This window comes from Schistocerca piceifrons, chromosome 4, assembly GCF_021461385.2.
Source record: "Schistocerca piceifrons isolate TAMUIC-IGC-003096 chromosome 4, iqSchPice1.1, whole genome shotgun sequence".
Lineage (NCBI taxonomy): Eukaryota > Metazoa > Arthropoda > Insecta > Orthoptera > Acrididae > Schistocerca > Schistocerca piceifrons.
The window spans coordinates 581,938,578-581,960,544 of NC_060141.1; the positions used below are offsets into that span (position 1 = coordinate 581,938,578).

Consider the following 21,967-nt stretch of genomic DNA (forward strand, 5'->3'; position numbering starts at 1 on the left):
GTGTTGTGTTTAGTGCTGTTTCTCGTGTGCGTCAAGAGGTGTGATTTTAATTGTGTACTGCCTTGAGGTTCGCCGTCAGTGTTACGTTCTGTGCTATGCCATCCATCAACACCTTTATGCTCCAGTCATACTGTGCCTTGTGTTCTTTTAATCGTCGCAGTGTGTGGCTTTTTGTGTGTGCTACTTTTAAACAGTTTTTTATCTCCATTTTACAGTCACCCCGTTTTTTGTCTATTGCCTTCCATGATGTTTCCCCTTTTTTATATCTATGTTCACCTTATTCTCTCCTTTGCTGTTTTTAAATGTCTTCTATGGTTTTTGTCCTATGTCTTTCGGCTGAAGAGCAGCGCATATGCTGCTGCCAGCCCGCCCCAATGGGGAATTGAAATACAATAAAGAAAAAAAAAAAAATCACTTCCGATGCTACGGCTTTTCTAGTGAAAGTGTCTTCCTGTTCAGGACTTTTTACTTCTGATGAAGGTATATTTATATGTACCGAAACCTTGGTCAAGAATTTTAATAAATTTTTATCCTGCAACTGTTTTTGGCTGTCATCCTTTATCGTGGAGAACCAACAGTGGTCCTTTGGAGTAGAGCCGAGTGGAGGATCTGAATCAGAGGCTCAGGCAGTTCTGTGACCGTGTAGGTTGCAGATTACTCGACTTCCGCCATGGGGTGGTGGGTTTCAGAGTTCTGCTTAATAGGTCAGCAGTCCACAGCACATAGGAAGTGGCTACGCGGGGACTGCGTGGAAGGGACTGGGTGGTTTTTTAGGTTAGAGGGTCTCAGGGAACCACAGAAATGGCGTTCATCTAAAAAAGGACAGGTAAAACACAGTAAATCATTTAAAAACCGATCGATATTGTGGTTGTAAATTGTCGTTGCTGTGCTGGGAAAGAACCAGAGCTCCAAGCCCTAATGGAAATCACAGAAGTTCAAATATTTATAGGTACAGAAAGAGGTAGAGGTTATTCCTGACAATCGGACTAAATTACTAATTGGATCGTTTTACCGACCCCCGACTCAGAAGTTATAGTTGCTGAACAGTTCAAAGATAACTTGAGTCTCATTTCAGATAGGTACCCCACTCATACAGTTATAGTCCGTGGTGACTTCAAACTACTCTTGGTACGCTGGAGAAATGTCATCCGAAATTGTACTGAATGCTTTCTCAGAGAATTATTTTTAACAATTAGTTCATGAGCCCACGCGAAGCGTAAATGGTTGTGAAACCATACTCGACCTCTTAGCGACAAATAATCCTGGACAAATAGAGAGTATCGTGACGAATACAGGGATTTAGCGACCACAAGGCAGTCACTGCTAAGCTGAATACCGTAACACCTACAACCATAAAAAAGAAAGCAAAGTATATCTATTTAAAAAGGTTGATAAAAATGCTCTTAACGCCGTTTTAAGAGACAGTCTTCATCCTTCCGATCTGGCCATGTACGCTTAGAAAAGTTGTGGAATGATTTCAAAGAGATAGTATCGACAGAAATTGAGAGACATATACACATAAATTAATAAGTGATGGTACTGATCCCCTATGGTACACAAAACGGTTCAGATCGCTGTTGCCGAAGTAGCGAAAAATGCATGCCAAATTTAAAAGGACGCAAAAACCCCAAGACCGGCAAAGGTTTATAAAATTTCGAAAGATATAGCGTACTTCAATGCGAGAGGCTTCTAATAATTTCGATAACGAAACTTTGTCTCGAAATCGGGCAGAAAACCCAATGAGATACCGGTCGCCAGTGGCGAGACGCAGTCAATACCTTTACTGGACGATAACAACGGTGAAGTCACTGATGACAGTGCCACTAAAGCAGAGTACCTAAAGACTGAAAAATTGCTCAAGTCACACGAATACCCAGAAAGGGAAGTAGGAGTAATCCGCTGAACTACAGGCCCATATCATTAACCTACATTTGCAGTAGGGTTTTGAATGTATACTGTGTTCGAACATTATGAAGTACCTCGAAGAAAACGATTGATTGACATATAGTGAGCACAGACTCAGAAAATATCGTCCTTGTGAAACACAACTAGCTCTTATACTAATGAAGTAATGAGTGCTATCGACAGGGGATGTAAAATTGATTCCGTACTTTTAGATTTCCAGAAGGCTTTCGACACCGTTCCACACAAGCGTCTTCTAACCAAACTACGTCCTATTGAATATCACCTCAGTTGTGCAACTAGATTCGTGATTTTCTGTCAGAAAGGTCACAGTTCGTAGTAATAGACGGGAAGTCATCGAGTAAAAGAGAAGTAATATCCGGCGTTCCCCAAGGAAGTGTTATAGGCCCTCTGTTGTTCCTGATCTATACTAACGCCATAGGAGACAATCTGATAAGCTATCTTAGATTGTTTGCAGATGATGCTGTCATTTAACGTCTTGTAAAGTTATCAGATGACCAAAACGAATTGCAAAATCATTTAGATAAGATATCTGTATGGTGCGAAAAGTGGCAATTGACCCTGAATAAAGAAAAGTGTGAAGTTATTCACACGAGTACTAAAATAAATCCGCCAAATTTCGATTGCGCTATAAGTCACACAAATCTGAAGGCTGTAAATTCAATTAAATACTTAGGGATTACATTTACAAATAACCTAAATTGGAACGATCACTCAGATAATGTTGTCGGTAGAACAAACCAAAGACTGCGACTCGTTGGCAGAACACTTAGAAGGTGCAACAGGTCTACTAAACTGGCTGCTTACACCTCGCTGGAGTATTGCTGTGCGGTGAGGGATCCGCATCAGGTAGGACTGACGGATGACATCGAAAAAGTTCAAAGAAGGGCAGCTCGTTTTGTGTTATCGCTAAATAGGGTAGATAGTGCCACAGACATGTTACGTGAATTGGAGTGGCAATCATTAAAACAAAGGCGTTTTTCGTTGCGACGGGATCTTCTCACGAAATTTCAATCGCCAGTTTTCTTCTCCAATTGCAAAACATTCTGTTGGCACCGACCTACATAGGGAGAAATGATCATCACGATAAAATAAGAGAAATCAGGGCTGACACAGAAAATTTTAAGTGCTCGTTTTTCACGCGCGCCGTTTGAGAGTGGAATGGTAGAGAGAGCTAGAAGGGGGTTCATTGAACCCTCTGCCAGGCACTTTATTGTGAATAAAAGAGTAATCACGTAGACGTTCCGCATACTGTTCGCCAGCGTACCAAGTGACGTTTTCTGCCCAGTGACAGGCGCCTGTAACTTCGCCGCTCTGTAGCGTCGTTGGGTGACGTTTCCAGACACAGGCTCCTATCCTGGACTTATTCCTCAAGACATCCTATACAACTGCTCGAAATTTCCCACTACATCTGCGGGACACCCTGTTTACCAAATATGCTCCAGGCGTTCCTGAGTTACGTTTCTGTGACACACCTTTTCACCTTCACCTTCAGCTTTAGGGATGATAGGGGTGTCTTCCTGTCAAATAATTTTTTCCACATAGCAAGTGTGGCGAAAACGTTGCTTCAGGTTTTATCGGGGTACGCTGATACTTCGCTGTCTTTGTACCCCCTACCCCTCCCCCACGCTTAGGGACCTGTCACAATTGAGCGCAGTGATCCCGAAAACTATGGATTAGATACTAATATAGGTTGCTGTCGAAATTATCTACATGACATGGCTTCTCATCCTCAACTCCACCGCTGCGGGTGTACTTCCACAGTATTTTTGCACAAATAATACAAATAATAAGTCTATTCAAATTTTTTTTTGCAATTACTTGAGAAGTTCCTGAGTTAATCTTCTAAGTCAGCTCCTTTTTATATCACCCTCCTATATGGGCACTAGGTGTGTCTTATCCCAATGTATGTTTATTCAGATAATATGTTGTAAATGTAATTTCCATTTAATTTTCATAACAATCAGTCTTTAATATAAAACTAACCAAAGGCGGTCTAGAAAGCTTCTTCCTTACATCTGTGGAGCAATTACAAGCCGCTAGCACTAACAAACGCTCTAAAATTTGGTTGTAATGATGCTGTCGATACGTGAAAGCTCATAAAATCTTGCCGTCTGCACTTTCACTCAGGCAAAGACGCCCACAGTATATACCATTACTGATATACAGTTTTGTTTTTCGCAGGATCGTTTGTGGAGGAAGACACGATCAACAACAACATATGCTAGTTGCCCAGGAGTGGACGACAACAGGAACTTTGACTTCCACTGGAATGGTAAGGAAGCAGTTGTGTTTTACATACTAAACGTCGATTGCATTGTATTAGATTCGTACATACTGAACACTGACTTTACAGCGAACAGCTAAACAGTTTGGTCATACTGATCACAAAATTGCGCTACGTTTTCCTTCTTCTTTGTACGATCCAGTAAATATGCTTGCCAGTATTCACATATCATGTTGTGTCGCTCCGTACAACTACCCTCAGATGTTTGAGGGCTGTGAATCCAGTCAACTATCGACTGTTGAGTAGCCAAGCGATAACGCTGTTTTCGCCTATTCACACAAACTGTATTAGATTTAATTAGGTAGAAAGTGGATGCCATTCGTGCGAAAATCGCTCATCGACTGCTAACTTTTCTGAACTTCGTAACAATTTTCTAACGGCTTGCGTCAGTCTACACAAACATGCTGGAAAAAAAAAGTCTCTGAAACATTACGAACGTACATCGTACACGAGTTTCGGAAATGCATCTCGACAATAAATACAATTGTAAATTATTCACTCCTGATTGTTCTGATTAATGTCTACTTTGAAACTGCAATTATTTTGCAATCACTATGGAAGAAATTAAATTGGGAGGAACAGTTTTTCTTAATCACGAAAGCTCTCAACAACCCTCCAGTAAACAATTCTGATTCCAACGCTGCATTTTGGAAAACAGCATTACCAAGCAGAAGGAGTCAGCGGTGGTACTTCGATAACTGAAAAATTGAATTCAATATCTCATCCAGCGACAAGGAGAATACTTCTATAATAACAGCTAGCGATCCGCCCCACTTTCGGAAGGGTAGCGTTAAGTATCTATGGCCCGACGGCGAGCCTTCACGTACAGACATAGAAACGTGTCGGGGGACTTTAATCCATGTATTATGTCCCACGTAAGCCCGGCGCTCCTCAAGCCCGAGATTCAAGTAATAACGAACTAAGAAAGGGTAGATAATAATAATGTTAAAAAATGTAGTTACGTGCACTTAATTTTCTCGTAAAGTGCAGTGTAGCCAACTTTCGAGACAGTGTTGCCACTTCACAAGCAATTTAATTAGAAATGGTTAGCCAGTACACGAAGCGTACTGGTTTGATGTGGGAAACACTGTACAATAAGTAAAGTATTTATATGTGTATGTATATGTGTTCCGCATGTACTCCTAAAACACTGGACCGATTTCAATCAAACTAGGTACATATACCCCTTACCGTCAAGCAACAATCGCCTACGTATCACAGTTCAGGAGATACGGCAGCGTAAGCATTGAGATGCGTGAAAAACTGCCGAATCATGAATGACGTTTAAATTTATTACTTCCGTGCTACTGACTCTACTCGCAGTAAATTTTACAGGCAGTGTTCACATATGGCGCTAAATGCGCGTGCAGAGATATAACATGCTAGCACACACAGTTGAGATGTGACGTCATAAAATCCAAGACGCGTGAAAATAAATGGTTCAAATGGCTCTGAGCACTATGGGACTTAACATCTATGGTCATCAGTCCCCTATAACTTAGAACTACTTAAACCTATCTAACCCAAGGACATCACACAACACCCAGTCATCTCGAGGCAGAGAAAATCCCTGACTCCGCCGGGAATCGAACCCAAGACGCGTGAAAAAACACCGTATTGTGCATGACGTTTAAATTTATTACCTCTTTGCTATTAACTTAATCCGCAACTTACTTCGCAGACGGTATACATATATACTGCTGAATGTATCTAGAAAATTATATCAATGTACGAGTCGCAGTACAAGAGATATGACCTCATAAACCTGAAAAATGCCGCATTATACGCGAAATTTTAATGTATTTATCCCTTATTAGTAAGACACATCTATAATCAGGCAAGGAAATCCCTGTCACCTTTCAACTGCGAAGCGCAAATGGCTGTAGGAAACAGTAGCCGTCTATAGAGCTACGAAAAGTCTTTGCCATGGAGACAGGCAAAGCAGCTGCGGTCAGAATACAGAAGCTCTCCGGTATCACGTTTATTGATTTGGATACTGCACTTATAGATTTGTACGTTACGCGTATTTCCTTGTACGACTGTTTCATAATTTCAAAGGTATTTTCACGAATATATGGAAACGCATTTTTTTCGATTCTTCAGTACAAACTCAATTTCTTTTGTGTTTTCGTTTCTAATAGGAAACTGACTAAATGAATACCCGGGCAAAGCCATGTTTGTCAGCTAGATTATAATATTTGTAAATTATGGTCAAGGTTCGGTGCTCTCTGGATTTACGGCGGCAGTTAGTTTGCTCTTTTCCCGCCAGATACGGCCTCCTCTCCATCTGACGGGCTTGTAACTCCTGTCGACGCCAGGAGATGTCTCTCGAAACGCCAATTAAATATGGAATTTTTTTTTTTTTTTTTTTCTTTATTGAATTTCAATTCCCCCCAAAGGGGGCGGGCCGGCAGCAGCTTAGGACGCCGCTCTGCAGCCTACAGATTTTCTGACAAAGAGCAGGAGAATAAATAATAATAAAAAACAGGCGATAAAATCGGGGACTTAGTGAGTAACAAGGTGAAAAGAAAATGGGGAAATTAAAACAAGCAACAGAGGGATGATGAAGCGAATAAAAATACATACGGAGCAGACAGGGAAAACAATAGACAGTTAAAAAAACACGGCGACAGTCTGGATTCTGTTCGCAATGTATATAAAATTCACACCCAGCGACAGCATGGTTTCTGTTCGCAACACAACACTGAATAGGCACTAGAACACAGCACGAAAAAGTCGGCAAAGGTGACACCACAGTCGAGAGCAGGTGGGGGGAAACTGGACAGGAGATGGGAAAACAAAAAGGGGGGAAAGGAGAGTAAAAGCGAAGGGGGGGGGGGGAACCGGGAAAGGAGCTGATGGAGGATGACGACCCATAAGAGGGGTAGGGGGCAGACGCGACACAGAGGGGGGTAGGCAGAGGAGGGGAATACAAAAGGACTGGGGGGGAGAAGGGAGGTAGGGAGAGCCGTAGTGGGGAGGAAACAGGACGGAAGGGGGGGGGGGAAGAGGGAGCCCAGGGAAAGGACAGAGGAAAGGAGGGGGAGGGAGGATCAGAGTTGATAGGAAGGATAAATGGAGGGAGAGAGGGCATCATCCGGGAGGGGGAGCTGACGGAAGCCACCTTGGGAAAGGAGATGGAGGGTGTAGAGATGGAGGGTAGGGGGGACACAACGGTGAAGACGTGGCAGGGGGCAAGGATGGGAGAGGAGAGGAGCAACCAGGGGGTGAGGGGGTTCAAGACGGCGGGAGGTGTAGAGGATGCGGATATGTTCGAGGAAGAGGAGCAGATGGGGGAAAGGAATGAGATCATAGAGGATCCGCGTGGGGGACGGGAGGCGGATACGGAAGGCAAGGCGGAGTGCATGACGCTCAAGGATCTGGAAGGACTGATAGAATTTGGGGGGGGCAGATATCCAGGCAGGACTGGCATAACAGAGGATGGGACGGATTAAGGATTTGTAGGTGTGGAGGATGGTAGAGGGGTGCAACCCCCATGTCCGGCCAGAGAGGAGTTTGAGGAGGCGGAGGCGGTTGTGGGCTTTGGATTGGATGGATCGGAGATGAGGGATCCAGGTGAGGTGACGGTCAATGGTGAGGTCAAGGTAGGTGAGGGTGGGGGTGAGACGGACAGGACGTGCGCAGACAGTAAGGGAGAAATCCAGGAGCCGGAAGGAGCGAGTGGTACGACCTACGATGATTGCCTGGGTCTTGGAAGGATTTAGTTTCAGGAGCCATTGGTTACACCATGCAGCAAAAAGGTCAAGGTGAGTCTGGAGAAGGCGTTGGGACCGTTGGAGGGTAGGAGCGAGGGCGAGGAATGCGGTGTCATCAGCATATTGCAAGAGGTGCACTGGAGGGGGGGGGGTTGGGGCATATCTGCCGTGTACAGGAGGTAGAGGAGAGGGGAGAGGACAGAGCCCTGGGGCACACCGGCAGAGGGGTAGAAGGTGCGGGAATTGGCATGATGGATGGTAACGTAGGAGGGGCGGCGGGAGAGGAAGGAGGCCACCAGACGGATGTAGTTGATAGGAAGGGCGTAGGTTTGGAGTTTAAACAGGAGACCGGGATGCCAGACACGGTCGCAGGCCTTTTCAAGGTCAAGTGAGACAAAAATGGCGGAGCGACGGGAGTTAAGCTGGAGGGAGAGGAGATGAGTGAGGCAGAGGAGTTGGTCATCAGCAGAGAAGGAAGGTCGAAAGCCACATTGGGTGTTTGGGAGGAGGTGGTTTTGGTGGAGGTGGAGATGGATGCGCCGGGAAAGGATGGATTCCAAGAGCTTGCTGAACACCGACGTGAGACAGATAGGACGATAGGAAGAGGCATCAGATGGAGGCTTATTGGGTTTGGAGAACATCAGGATACGGGAGGTTTTCCACAGGTCGTGGTAGAAGCCAGTGGCAAGGATGACATTGTAGAGGGCGGCAAGGAGGGAAAGGAAGGAGGGAGGGCAGTGTTTGAGGTGGCGGTAGGTAACGCAGTCGTGACCGGGAGCTGTGTTGCGTTTAGTGCGGAGTGTGAGGCTGATGTCCTGTGTAGTGATGGGAGTGTTAAGTGCAGATGGTGGGGTGTGGCCCAAGTACTGGAAGCTAGGAGCAAGGGGAGGAACAGAGGTATCCGTACGGTCCACGACATCAGGGAAGAGGGAATAATCAAAGTGGGGATCATCTGGGATGGAAAAAACATCAGAGAGGTGGGAGGCAAAGTGGTTGGCCTTACTGAGGTTGTCAGGAAAGGGACGGTCATTAAGGAGGAGAGGGTACTGGGGGGTGGGGCGGTTCCCAGTAAGGCGGTGGAAAGCAGACCAATACTTGGAAGAGTTGATGGGGAGCGTGGTGTTGAGGTGTGTACATGTCTGGCGCCAGGCTCGGCGTTTCTTCGCAACAAGCAGGTTGCGGATGTGTCGCTGTAATTGCCGGTGGCGGGTAAGTGTATCCCGATCACGAGTGCGGAGAAAAGAGCGGTAGAGGCGGCGGGACTCCCGAAGGAGAAGGACGGCCTGTGGAGGCAGGGCAGGGCGGTGAGGGTGGATGGCTTTGGTGGGGATATGGGTGGCGACGGCGTCAGACAAGGTCTGGTGCAGGAAGGCAGCAGTGCGAGAGATGTCATCAGGAGACTGGAGGGTAAGGTCGTGGCTGTCAACCTGGGTGTGAATGGAATCCCGGTAGGCATCCCAGTTGGCACGGGAGTAATCATGGACAAGTTTAGGAGGGACGTCAGGTCGAGGAGTGTGGCGGGGATGGCGACCGTTAGAGATAGTGAGGAGGACAGGAGCATGGTCACTGCCAATGAGGTCAAGGACATCCGCGGTGATGCGCCCAAGAAGGTTGGGAGAGGCAAGGACTACATCAGGAGTGGTGTTGGATTCGGGCCGGGTGTGCTGGGGCAGGGGAACCAGGTCTCCCTGGAGAGCGGTGAGAAACTGATGCCACCGCCGGAGGTCGGCAGGATCACGGCTGTGGATATTGAGGTCGGCGGCAATCACGTAGGTGGAGAAGGTGCGGTCAATGTGGGCCAGGAAATCGTACGGGATGGGGGTGCGAGGGCGGACATAAATGGTGGCACAGGTGATGGTAAGGGCGGGGAAGAAGAGGCTGAGGGTGAGATGCTCGGCAGGATTGTTAAGGAGAGGTTGGGGCCGGACTGGGAGGTGCTTGAGGTGGCCTATAGCAACTCCGCCACGTGCCAGAGGGTACGGGTTATCGGTGCGATGTAGGGTGTAAGGGGCAGTGGAGACGGAGATACGGGGCTGAAGGAAGGTTTCATTGAGGACGAAGGCATCCACGCGGTGCTGACGTAGGGTGTGGAGGAAGAGGAGTTTGTGGGTGGGCAGGGAGCGAATGTTGTGGTACAGGATACGGTACGGTTGTTGTACCATGGGAGTGGAGAGTTAGATGAGGGTGGTGAGGGGGGTGAAGGTGAAGTGGGCCTGGTTGTGGGAGTAAGTGGCATAGGTGGTAAGATGGAAGATGGAACGGGCAGCGAGGGCGATTTGGGAAAGAGTGTGGGAGCGCTGGAAGGGGTGGATGTTTTGGAGCACAATGGTGGTGAAACGGATGATGTCCTCAGCAGTAGGGGGAGGGCGGAGCGAGTTGTTGGGGTGGATGGGGTCATCAACAGGACGGACAGGGACGGTGAGCTCAGGGGTTACTGGTGGAGGTTTCGCTTTACACTTCGAGGAGTAGGTAGGATGGGGTTCATTACAAGTGTTGCAGGAGGGGGGAGAGGTGAGGTTGGGGCAATGCTTGAGGAGGTGGGAAGCTTTGCAGTGGGGACAAGTAGGGGGGTTCTTGCAGGCAGAGGTAACGTGGTCGTTGTAGGTGAGACAGCGTTGGCAGCGGTAGGATTGGACTGGGGAACGGGAGGGGTCCACCTTATGGCGCTGATTGTAGATGAGGGCTCCCTCGGTGAGGAGGCGGTCAATGGAGGAGGAGGATTCAGTGAATATCCGCATGAGAAAAGTCGGCCCGGCATCATTGAAGATGCGACGGGCCGAGCGGATTTCGATGTCGGGCCGGGAGTTGAGTTCCGCCAACACCTCAGCCTCCGTGATCACGGGGCTAAGCTTCGTGATCACAGCGGTGAAGGTCGGCGGACGTCGGGGAGGTTGAGGCTGACGGGGAGAGGACGGGGTGTGGTAGGGGGTGAGGGTTGCACGTTGGCCAAATTGGATACGAGGGATGCGGGAGAGGAGGTCGGTGTGGAAGGAAGCATTGGGGGATTTTATGAGGACCGAGTCCTTGCGAGGAATCAGTTGGGAGATGGGAGCATTGGGCCAGTATTTCCGGATGGCGAGAGTGAGGGAGCGGGCATCAAGGAATTGAGGGTCAGGATTGGAGAGGACAAAGGTGTGGGTGGCAGGCGTGGCGTTGGCGGGGGTCGGGGCCGCGTCCATGGGAGTGGGTGGGTCACGGGGATTGGGGGTTTTTTTGGAGGAGACTTCGGGGGAAGGGTCAGCATTCGGGCGCTTGGAAGGTTTCGTGGACACCACTGGGTGGGGAGAGGGCAGGGGGACGGGTTGCAGGGGGAGATGGCGGGGGGCAGGACCACCCTGAGCAGCGGAAGACGCAGACGGTGGGGGCGTGGGTGTCACTGAGACTGTGGAACGTCGAGCAGATATCCGTGCTGGCTTGGAGCCTGTAGGAGGCGGTGCGGGGAGCGGCGGAAAGTCTGTAGCTGTCGATGGGGCGACAGTGATAGGGGAAGAGGAGTTGGGGGTGGGTACAGCCGAAAGTGGCGCAGGGGTGGGGTGGACTGGGAGAGAAGGAAGGACGGGAAGTGGGGTGGAGGATGAGCTCCATGTGATGGTGGTTGGAGCAGCGGAGGGTGAGGTGAAAATGATAGTGGTAGTGGTGGTGGGTTGGGACATGGTGGCGGCGCGCGAGAAGGGCGGCGGCGGCGGCGACCAGACGGCGGCGGCGGTGACCAGGCGGCGGCGGCGGCGGCGGCGGCGGCGGCGGCAGGCGGCGAGCACCGGCAGGCGGCGACCAGGCGGCGGCGGCGGCGGCGAGGACCGGCAGGCGGCGACCAAACGGCGGCGGCGGCGAGGACCGGCAGGCGGCAACCAAACGACGGCGGCGGCGGCGGCGGCGGCGGCGAGCACCGGCAGGCGGCGGCGGCGGCGGCGGCGAGCAGTATTGACGACGAGCAGACGGCAAGGCAAGGGTGGGGATCTTCCACGTCGAGGGTGCACCCTGAGAGTAGCCCAGGCAGTGAAACTCTTCGACGAAGAAGTGAGGGAATCCAACTCTCGAATCGTTAAATATGGAACAGATAAATATATATATATATATATATTACACCCTCATAATTACTTAGAGATAATAAGTTATATACAGGAACTTTCTTCATGAATCAAGGTGTCTATTAGTGAAAACGGTATCAAAATTGCTACAGTATTTTCTGAGACTGGTTCGAAAATACAGACAGAAACTTTGGCGGCGAATTTTATAACATAGACAACAGAACCAGAAACAAATCCGGACACCCGTCTACATTATGGAGGTAAAAGCCAACCTGCATTCATGGCACAGTTCAGTCGAATCAAAACGTGAACAGATGACATGTTTTGTAAACTCTGTCCAGTCTGTCATCAAAATGACCTGAAACTTAGACTGAGTGCGCATAGTCAATTCACAGCAAGAAAGATTCGCTGCAGGGGAAGTGGCTCGCCACATTGTCGTTCACTATAGGCATTCGAACATTTAGTCGACAACGTAATACACAAAAGAATGAAGATCTACCCATAGCGAACAACACGGGCAGATGACAAAAAGTGTACGAAACTCCGTCAGAAGAGGCCTCGAAAGGCCCATCGATGCCAAAGGACCATCCTGCCATCCTCAGCCGATAGGCGTCAGTGGATGCGGATGTAGAGGGGCATCCAGTTAGCATAACGCTCTTCCGACCGTTGTCAGTTTTCGGGACCGCAGCCGCTACTTCTCAGTCAAGTAGCTCCTCAGCTGACTTCACCAGGGCTAAGAGCAGATGACGCCTGCCCACAACTTACGGCTCGTACATACACCATTTGGTCAAAAGCATCTGGGCACTTATTACTATACGTTAATGTAGGGTGTGTCAAAACTTCGCCTTTATGATGTTTTGAACTCTGCTGGTAACACTTTCATTTAGGTGCCTGAATGTGTGCGAAGAACTGCCGGCCCATTATTACTCAAGAGCCGATAGTGGTGATGCACACTCGGTTCAGGAGCGAAGTCATGGTTGTAGCTCATCCCAGAGGCGTTCCATTTGGTTCATATCGGGGCTGTAGGCAGGCCAGTCCATTTTAGGAAGATTATTCCCCCTAGACTATTGCCTCACAGATGCCTCAGCACTACACAATACTGTACAATGTGTTCATATCCTTCGGCATTTAGCGTTTTGTAAAGCGCAGTAAGAGGACTACACACTAACCACGAAAAACACCCCCATGCCGTAACACCTCCTCCATACTTCACTCTTGGCACCACACATTTATGGCTGGTAAATTTTACGGGCATTGACCGTATCCCTATCCTTCCATTGGATTGACACAGAGTGTAGCCTGATACGTCATTCGTTTCCAGTCGTCCACTGTCCACTGGCGTTGCCCTTTACACCGCATCAAGCGTCAGCATTGGGTACAGAAATGTGTGGCTTATGAACAGCTGCTCGACCACTGTACCCTATTGTTTTTAATTCCCTGCGCACATTCATGGTTCCAGCTTGATCGCTGTTGCACTACGGACCTCACTCGAGTGATCCCTTCTGCTGATTTTATGCCGTTTTGTACTCCCCACTTCCTCCCACCTCCCCAAAACAGTCGACGGTCCCTGTTAGTCAGTACATGAGGTCTACCTTGCCTTGGTTTGGCTATGGCTGTTCCTACGTCTTTCGATTCTGTAGTCACACCACCACAGTCGGTTTTGGCAGCTTTTGAATGATTGAAGTGTTCCTGGTGGATCTGTTACTCAGATGACATCCAGTGACGTTCTAAGTCAGTGAGCCGACCGAGCCATTATGCTGTTACTGCTTCTCTACTGATAACTCAATGCTCCCCGTCTCCTTTTATACTGGCCGGTTCCCCTCTCGTGACATATAGCGGTCAATTCCATATGGGTGTCCGGATACTTTTGATCTGATAGTGATAGTGTACCTCGAGGAGAATGTAACACAACTGGATACTATCTCTATTTTACAGAGTTCTGGCAGGATTGTGCTGGAACTTCAATTTGTCCCGTAGGAGTCCATAACGAACAACAGTACAAGCTTGTCAATATCAATGAAATTCTCCGACAGCCGTGTAACTGTTGATAGCAGGACTTCGAATGAAGCGCTAGTGAAGCAGTTGAATTCACGACATCCAGGGATATATGGTACTATATGACATTTTCGTTTATTTGCAGATATGCACATTGGACCTGAAGACGGCATAGTGGATTGCCGAAACTGGTAGCCTTCAAAATGAAATTAATTAACATCTCAGTTACACGGGAGTTGGAAAATTTCGTTGATATTGACAATTACTTAACCAGCCGATGTCCCCTGTCCGTGATGGAACAACATAGAACATTGTAAACCTCTCAGCATCGTGAAGCACCAAGTAGAAGTTTGGAAAGGGAACACGTAAGATTGAATCTGGATCAGTGACGTGTATTCTCTTTATCAGCGAGTGTAGTATTTGTCTGATGCGTGACGATCATGGTAGACGAGTGTGGAGACTGCGAGGTACGAAGGCACGTCTCAGGCATGCAATCTGCATCTACATCTCCGCAGCCCACTGTATAGTGCATGGTGGATGACTATTTTATACCAGTATTAGTCATTTCCTTTCCTGTTCCACTCGCATATGGGCCGAGGAAGAAACGACTGTCTATACGCATCATTCTGCAGCTAGTCACAAATGCCGGTTCTCTAAATTTTCTCAACAGTGTTTCGAGAAAAGAACGTCATCTTCCCTCTAGGGATTCAACGAGTGAGGTGGTGCATTGGTTAGTGCTCTGCACTGCCATTCTGGAGAACTAGGGGTCAGTTCCCCATCGGGCAATCTAGATTTCCACAAATTGCTTAAGGCAAGTACTGGCATGGTTCGCCTGACTGGTCACGGCCAATTTTCTCCTATCCATCACTAATCCAAGCTTTTGCTCCGTCTTTCATGACGACGATGTCGACTGGACGTTAAACGCTAATTTTCCATCTTTTTTACAGAAATTCTCATTTTTTCGTGTCCTGAAGTAGGTGGGAGAGGGAAAAAGGGGTTGCTGGTCAGTCTGCGCTCCCAAGCGTAACAGAGCAGAAGGCAGAAGGACAACTCACAGTGAAAGCATTTGATTGTTTTCTTCTATCTGTGCCGACACTGGTACAGGCATTTTCTAGAAATGCGGGTGGTGAGACTCGGTAGAGAGCTCGTTGTGGAGACTCTTGGACAAACAGGGTTTTGAAATAGTTGTTTATTCCAGACAGGACTAACAAATACACTAGAGGCTAGTTCTAGGGTTAGGAAAAGCGTGAATAACACTGTTACAACAGAAGCCAGTGCAGAAGTCCCAGGAGTGGATGACAACCACAGTAGCAAACACTTACAGCACCTTAAGGCAGCAACTTAGTTGCAAAACAAAACATACTGAATATGACACTGTTCACTGAGGCACTCCGAATGAGAGAGTAGACTTGCGCGGAGCTGGACCGAGGCTGGAGTCGACGGACGCGGATTCGGCGCCCAGATCGTCTGACTGAGAACTCTGCCAAAATGCGGAATCTAGGGGTTTTAAAGAGTCGCATGGGGGCACTGTTTCTCCCACTTAACGCCACGCAGCCAATCATGTATGTCTCTTGCACGTGCCTGCCAATCATGGTTTATTTAGGTCCTGCCAATCATGGTTTATTTAGGTCCCCTCTACTACTCCTAAGCGGGGATGTTAATCCAGTCGTACTAAGTCCGTATTTGGTATCAACATTATTCAGCTGAAAGCTAAACGTAACTGTTCTGCCAAATAAGGCTTGCAACGTTATTGTTATACGTCATTTAGCTCCGCCCCTCGGGCTCCCCGGAGTAGGGACTGCTAGGTCAACAGTTTTTGGCGTTTTCACTCTCTTTCTAACCACTGTGAGCCTGCTGACGTTGCTTTTCTCAGGGCTGGTATCAAGCTGGCTTTATACACTAGTCCGTGCCTCTTGGTTACGAAGTTCTACGGCGTCTAGACGACATATGAAGTTACATCTTAATTCCTTGAAGAGTAACTAGCGCCCTGGGACCGCGTCTGGGGGCGTCTGCATTTTCGCAAGGCTCTCCCCTTACTGTTTACTTCATGTAACAATATCTCTCCTAGTTTCGTCTGCCCTCAGCATCGTCTCTGCTTCCGCGCCTTGGAACTCCTGTCCTCCTTTCTCACAACATCAAGATAACACTACAGTAGCAAGGAATAATCAGTATATTACAATTTAAGTTCACAGATGATTTCCCCAGTATTCGCATGCTGATCAAAACTACCGGTAACAAAGCTAGCCCCATTCCCCTGAATTGCTTCGAAATATCGCTTTAATACGACCTGGCGGGAGTCCCAAACACTCCAGTGGGTCTCAAGAATGGCCCACACTAGTATTCAACACGCGGTCTCCTTTATAAATGAGCGACACTTTCCTAAAACTGTCCCAAAAAACCGAAGTCCACCATTCGTCTTCCCTACTACCGTCCTTACGTACTCGTTCTATCCCATATCGCTTTGCTACATTACGCCCAGATATTTAATCGGCGTGACTGTGTCAAGAGGCACACCACTATACTGCATTCTAACATAACGGTATTGTTTTCGTACTCATTCGGATTAACTCACATTTTGCTGCATTCAGAGCAAGCTCCCATTCATCACACTGTAGGGTCGCTGGTTAATCCGCGACCTCCGTTTTTGGGGTAACTTTTGTTACGTTATGACAAACTACACTACTGGCCATTAAAATTTCTACACCACGAAGATGACATGCTACAGACGCGAAATTTAACCGACAGGAAGAAGATGCTGTGATATGCAAATGATTAACTTTTCAAAGCATTCACACAGGGTTGGCGCCGGTGGCGACACCTACAACGTGCTGACATGAGGAAAGTTTCCAACCGATTTCTCATACACATACAGCAGTTGACCAGCGTTGCCTGGTGAAACGTTGTTGTGATGCCTCGTGTAAGGAGGAGAAATGCGTACCATCTTTTATAAATTTAGGATTGTAGCCTATCGCGATTGCGGTTTATCGTATCGCGACATTGCTGCTCTCGTTGGTCGAGATCCAATGACTATTAGCAGAATATGGAATCGGTAGATTCAGGAGAGTAATACGGAACGTCGTGCTGTATCCCAACAGCCCCGTATCACTAGCAGTCGAGATGACAGGCATCATATCCGCATAGCTGTAACGGATCGTGCAGCCACGCCTCGATTCCTGAGTCAACAGATGGGGACGTTTGTAAGACAACAACCACCTGCACGAACAGTTCGACGACGTTTGCAGCAGCATGGACTATCAGCTCGGAGACCATGTCTGCGGTTACCCTTGACGCTGCATCACAGGCAGGAGCGCCTGCGATGGTATACTCAACGACGAACCTGGATGCACGAATGGCAAAAGTAATTTTTTCGGATGAATCCAGGTTCTGTTTACAGCATCATGATGGTCGCATCCGTGTTTGGCGACATCGTGGTGAACACACATTGGAAGCGTGTATTCGTCATCGCCATACTGGCGTATCACCCGGCGTGATGGTATGGGTTGCCATTGCTTGCACGTTACGGTCACCTCTTGTTCCTTTGACGGCACTTTGAACAGTGGACGTTACATTTCAGATGTGTTACGACCCGTGGCTCTATACTTCATTCGATGCCTGCGAAACCCTACATTTCAGCAGGATAATGCACAACCGCATGTTGCAGGTCCTGTACGGGCCTTTCCGGATACAGAAAATGTTCGACTGCTGCCCTGGCCAGCACATTCTCCAGATCTCTCACCAATTGAAAACGTCTGGTCAATGGTGGCCGAGCAACGGGCTCGTCACAATACGCCAGTCACTACCTTTCATGAACGGTGGTATCGTGTTGAAGCTGCATGGGAAGCTGTACCTGTACACCCCATCCAAGCTCTGTCTGACTCAATGCCGAGGCGTATCAAGGCCGCTATTACGGCCTGAGGTGTTTGTTCTGGGTACTGATTTCTCAGGATCTATGCACCCAAATTGCGTGAAAATGTAATCACATATCAGTTCTAGTATAATATATTTGTCCAATGAATACCCGTTTATCATCTGCATTTCTTCTTGGTGTAGCAATTTTAATGGCCAGTACTGTATATTGGAAGCCTGTAGTATAGTAGCATCCAGTGGCGTCCGACTTGTGGCCTGCCGACTGCGTCATCAGCCACCTGCCGTTCTGGCCGGGCGTGGGAATGCTTCTGTGTGCCACGTATTGAGTCCACTTACTCACATCACCTAAGAAACTAACTATGTTAAATATTATCTGTTTTATTCTGAGATTCGTACAGGACCTTTTGTTATTCAGACGAACAACGTGTCAGAATTTGATACTGCTACCTATAATAATTTCGGAGATACGAAAAACCATTAAAAAGTGCTTGGCCGAAACTTAAGAAAGTAAATTCAGGTAGGAACCATTACAGTTTATATTTCTTTTGTTATTTTAAAACAGTAATAGCACTCTCAGTGTGCCGATTTATTTTATAAAGATTTTCAATTCTAAACTGTAGGGCCCCCCTAGACAGGTCAGGCGTGCACTACACACCGGAAGCAGCTACTAGGGTAGCAGAGTACGTGTGGCGTGGACACGGGGGTTTTTTAGGTTAGAGGGACCCCCCCCCCCCCCTTGGGCGAAACGATAAAAAAAAACGATAAAATACCTGACGGCTTACCAGAGAGGACATTATCATCGTTGATAAAGAACGTCCGTCCTCAGAGACCAAAAACAGGAAAAGTTAACGTAATATTGGTAAACTGCAGGAGTATCCAGGGCAAGGTTCCTGAATTAGTATCTCTTATTGAAGGAAATAGTGCGCATATAGTATTAGGAACGGAAAGTTGGTTAAAACCGGAAGTGAACAGTAACGAAATCCTAGACACAGAATGGAATATATACCGCAAGGATAGGATAAACGCCAATGGTGGAGGAGTATTTATAGCAGTAAAGAATTCAATAATATCCAGTGAAGTTATTAGCGAATGCGAATGTGAAATAATCTGGGTTAAGTTAAGTATCAAAGGTGGGTCAGATATGATAGTCGGATGCTTCTATAGACCACCTGCATCAGCAACCGTAGTAGTTGAGCGCCTCAGAGAGAACCTGCAGAACGTCGTGAAGAAGTTTCGTGATCATACTATTGTAATAGGGGGAGACTTCAATCTACCAGGTATAGAATGGGATAGTCACACAATCAGAACTGGAGCCAGGGACAGAGACTCTTGTGACATTATCCTGACTGCCTTGTCCGAGAATTACTTCGAGCAGATAGTTAGAGAACCAACTCGTGAAGCTAACGTTTTAGACCTCATAGCAACAAATAGACCGGAACTTTTCGACTCCGTGAATGTAGAAGAGGGTATCAGTGATCATAAGTCAGTGGTTGCATCAATGACTACAAGTGTAATAAGAAATGCCAAGAAAGGAAGGAAAATATATTTGCTTAACAAGAGTGATAGGGCACAAATCGCAGAATATCTGAGTGACCACCATCAAACGTTCATTTCTGAGGAAGAGGATGTGGAACAAAAATGGAAAAAATTCAGAAACATCGTCCAGTGCGCCTTAGATAAGTTCGTACCGACTAAGGTCCAAAGCGAGGGGAAAGATCCACCGTGGTATAACAGTCATGTACGAAAGGTACTACGGAAACAAAGAAAGCTTCATCATAGGTTTAAGAGTAGTCGAATCATAGCTGATAAGGAAAAGCTGAACGAAGCGAAAAAGAGCCTAAAGAGAGCAATGAGAGAAGCATTCAACGAATTCGAACATAAAACATTGGCAAACAATCTAAACAAGAACCCTAAAAAGTTTTGGTCATATGTAAAATCGGTAAGCGGATCTAAATCCCCTATTCAGTCACTCGTTGACCACGATGGCACCGAAACAGAGGACGACCGAAGAAAGGCAGAAATACTGAATTCAGTGCTCCGAAACTGTTTCACTGCGGAAAATCGTAACACGGTCCCTGACTTCAGCCGTCGCACGGACGCCAAAATGGAAAATATTGAAATAAACGATATCGGAATTGAAAAACAACTGCTATCACTTAGTAGCGGAAAAGCATCCGGACCAGACGAGATACCCTTAAGATTCTACAGTGATTATGCTAAAGAACTTGCCCCCTTTCTATCAGCAATTTATCGTAGATCGCCGGAAGAACGTAAAGTACCTAGCGACTGGAAGAAAGCGCAGGTCGTTCCCATTTTCAAGAAGGGTCATAAATCAGATGCGAATAATTATAGGCCTATTTCGCTTACGTCAATCTGTTGTAGAATAATGGAACATGTTTTGTGTTCTCGTATTATGACGTTCTTAGATAATACAAATCTCCTTCATCATAACCAACATGGATTCCGCAAACAGAGATCATGTGAAACTCAGCTCGCCCTATTTGCCCAAGAAATTCACAGTGCCGTAGACACTGGCGAGCAGATTGATGCCGTATTCCTGGACTTCAGGAAGGCATTTGATACGGTTCCGCACTTACGTTTAGTGAAAAAAATACGAGCTTACGGAATATCGGACCAGGTTTGTGATTGGATTCAGGATTTCCTAGAAGAAAGAACACAACATGTCATTCTTAACGGTTCAAAATCTGCAGATGTAGAGGTAATTTCGGGAGTACCGCAGGGAAGCGTGATAGGACCTTTATTGTTTACAATATACATAAATGACTTAGTTGACAACATCGGTAGCTCCGTGAGGCTATTTGCAGATGACACGGTTGTCTACAAGAAAGTAGCAACATCAGAAGACTCGTACGTACTCCAGGAGGACCTGCAGAGGATTAATGCATGGTGCGACAGCTGGCAGCTTTCCCTAAACGTAGATAAATGTAATACAATGCGCATACATAGGGGCAGAAATCCATTCCAGTACGATTATGCCATAGGTGGTAAATCATTGGAAGCGGTAACGACCGTAAAATACTTAGGAGTTACTATCCGGAGCGATCTGAAGTGGAATGATCACATAAAACAAATAGTGGGAAAAGCAGGCGCCAGGTTGAGATTCATAGGAAGAATTCTAAGAAAATGTGACTCATCGACGAAAGAAGTAGCTTACAAAACGCTTGTTCGTCCGATTCTTGAGTATTGCTCATCAGTATGGGACCCTTACCAGGTTGGATTAATAGAAGAGATAGACATGATCCAGCGAAAAGCAGCGCGATTCGTCATGGGGACATTTAGTCAGCGCGAGAGCGTTACGGAGATGCTGAACAAGCTCCAGTGGCGGACACTTCAAGAAAGGCGTTACGCAATACGGAGAGGTTTATTATCGAAATTACGAGAGAGCACATTCCGGGAAGAGATGGGCAACATATTACTACCGCCCACATATATCTCGCGTAATGATCACAACGAAAAGATCCGAGAAATTAGAGCAAATACGGAGACTTACAAGCAGTCGTTCTTCCCACGCACAATTCGTGAATGGAACAGGGAAGGGGGGATCAGATAGTGGTACAATAAGTACCCTCCGCCACACACCGAAAGGTGGCTCGCGGAGTATAGATGTAGATGTAGATGTAAACTCTCGATAATTTTCTTTCGTAGTGAAATTAACAGTTTAAAAATTAATATTTATATTTTGTATTAGGGTGAGAGTAAATGAGAATGAATGTGAGTGCGTATGGGAGACATACACCAAATTTCAAATTTATATGGTAATACACCTTACGTAACTAGCAAGTGTTACGCCACCAGGGGGTCATGAATATTGTAAACGCCCACAACTGGCGGATGACGTATGTCTGAGTGTTTGCTTATGTAATAAAGCAGCCGGAAAGTCGGTGACGATATAATCAATTTTCTAAAGTTATCTGAAGGTTAATTTTCGTTTAGTTTCAATTAATAAACATTGTAGTAATAATTAGCTTGTCGAAGTGACGCCAATGAATCTGATGTAGTGATCGGCTCAGAACAGTTTTGGCGCGAGTAAGATCTAGAAGGTGTGATCAGACTGGCTGGCCTTTTCGAACAGCCAATCAGAAGTCAGTATGGTTCACACGCACTGCGAGATACTTAGGTTGCATCAGCTG

The 21,967-nt window shown here is 47.0% G+C and overlaps 1 protein-coding gene across 1 annotated transcript in view; it reads left to right on the forward strand.

Annotated features, from left to right (window-relative positions):
* Positions 1-21,967, forward strand: part of LOC124796025 (carboxypeptidase B-like) — a 53,500-nt gene that overhangs the window by 12,452 nt on the left and 19,081 nt on the right. The window contains exon 2 of the mRNA XM_047260109.1: positions 4,054-4,198. Within this exon, the coding sequence (XP_047116065.1) occupies positions 4,054-4,198 (145 nt within the window). The remainder of the gene's footprint in view (positions 1-4,053; positions 4,199-21,967) is intronic.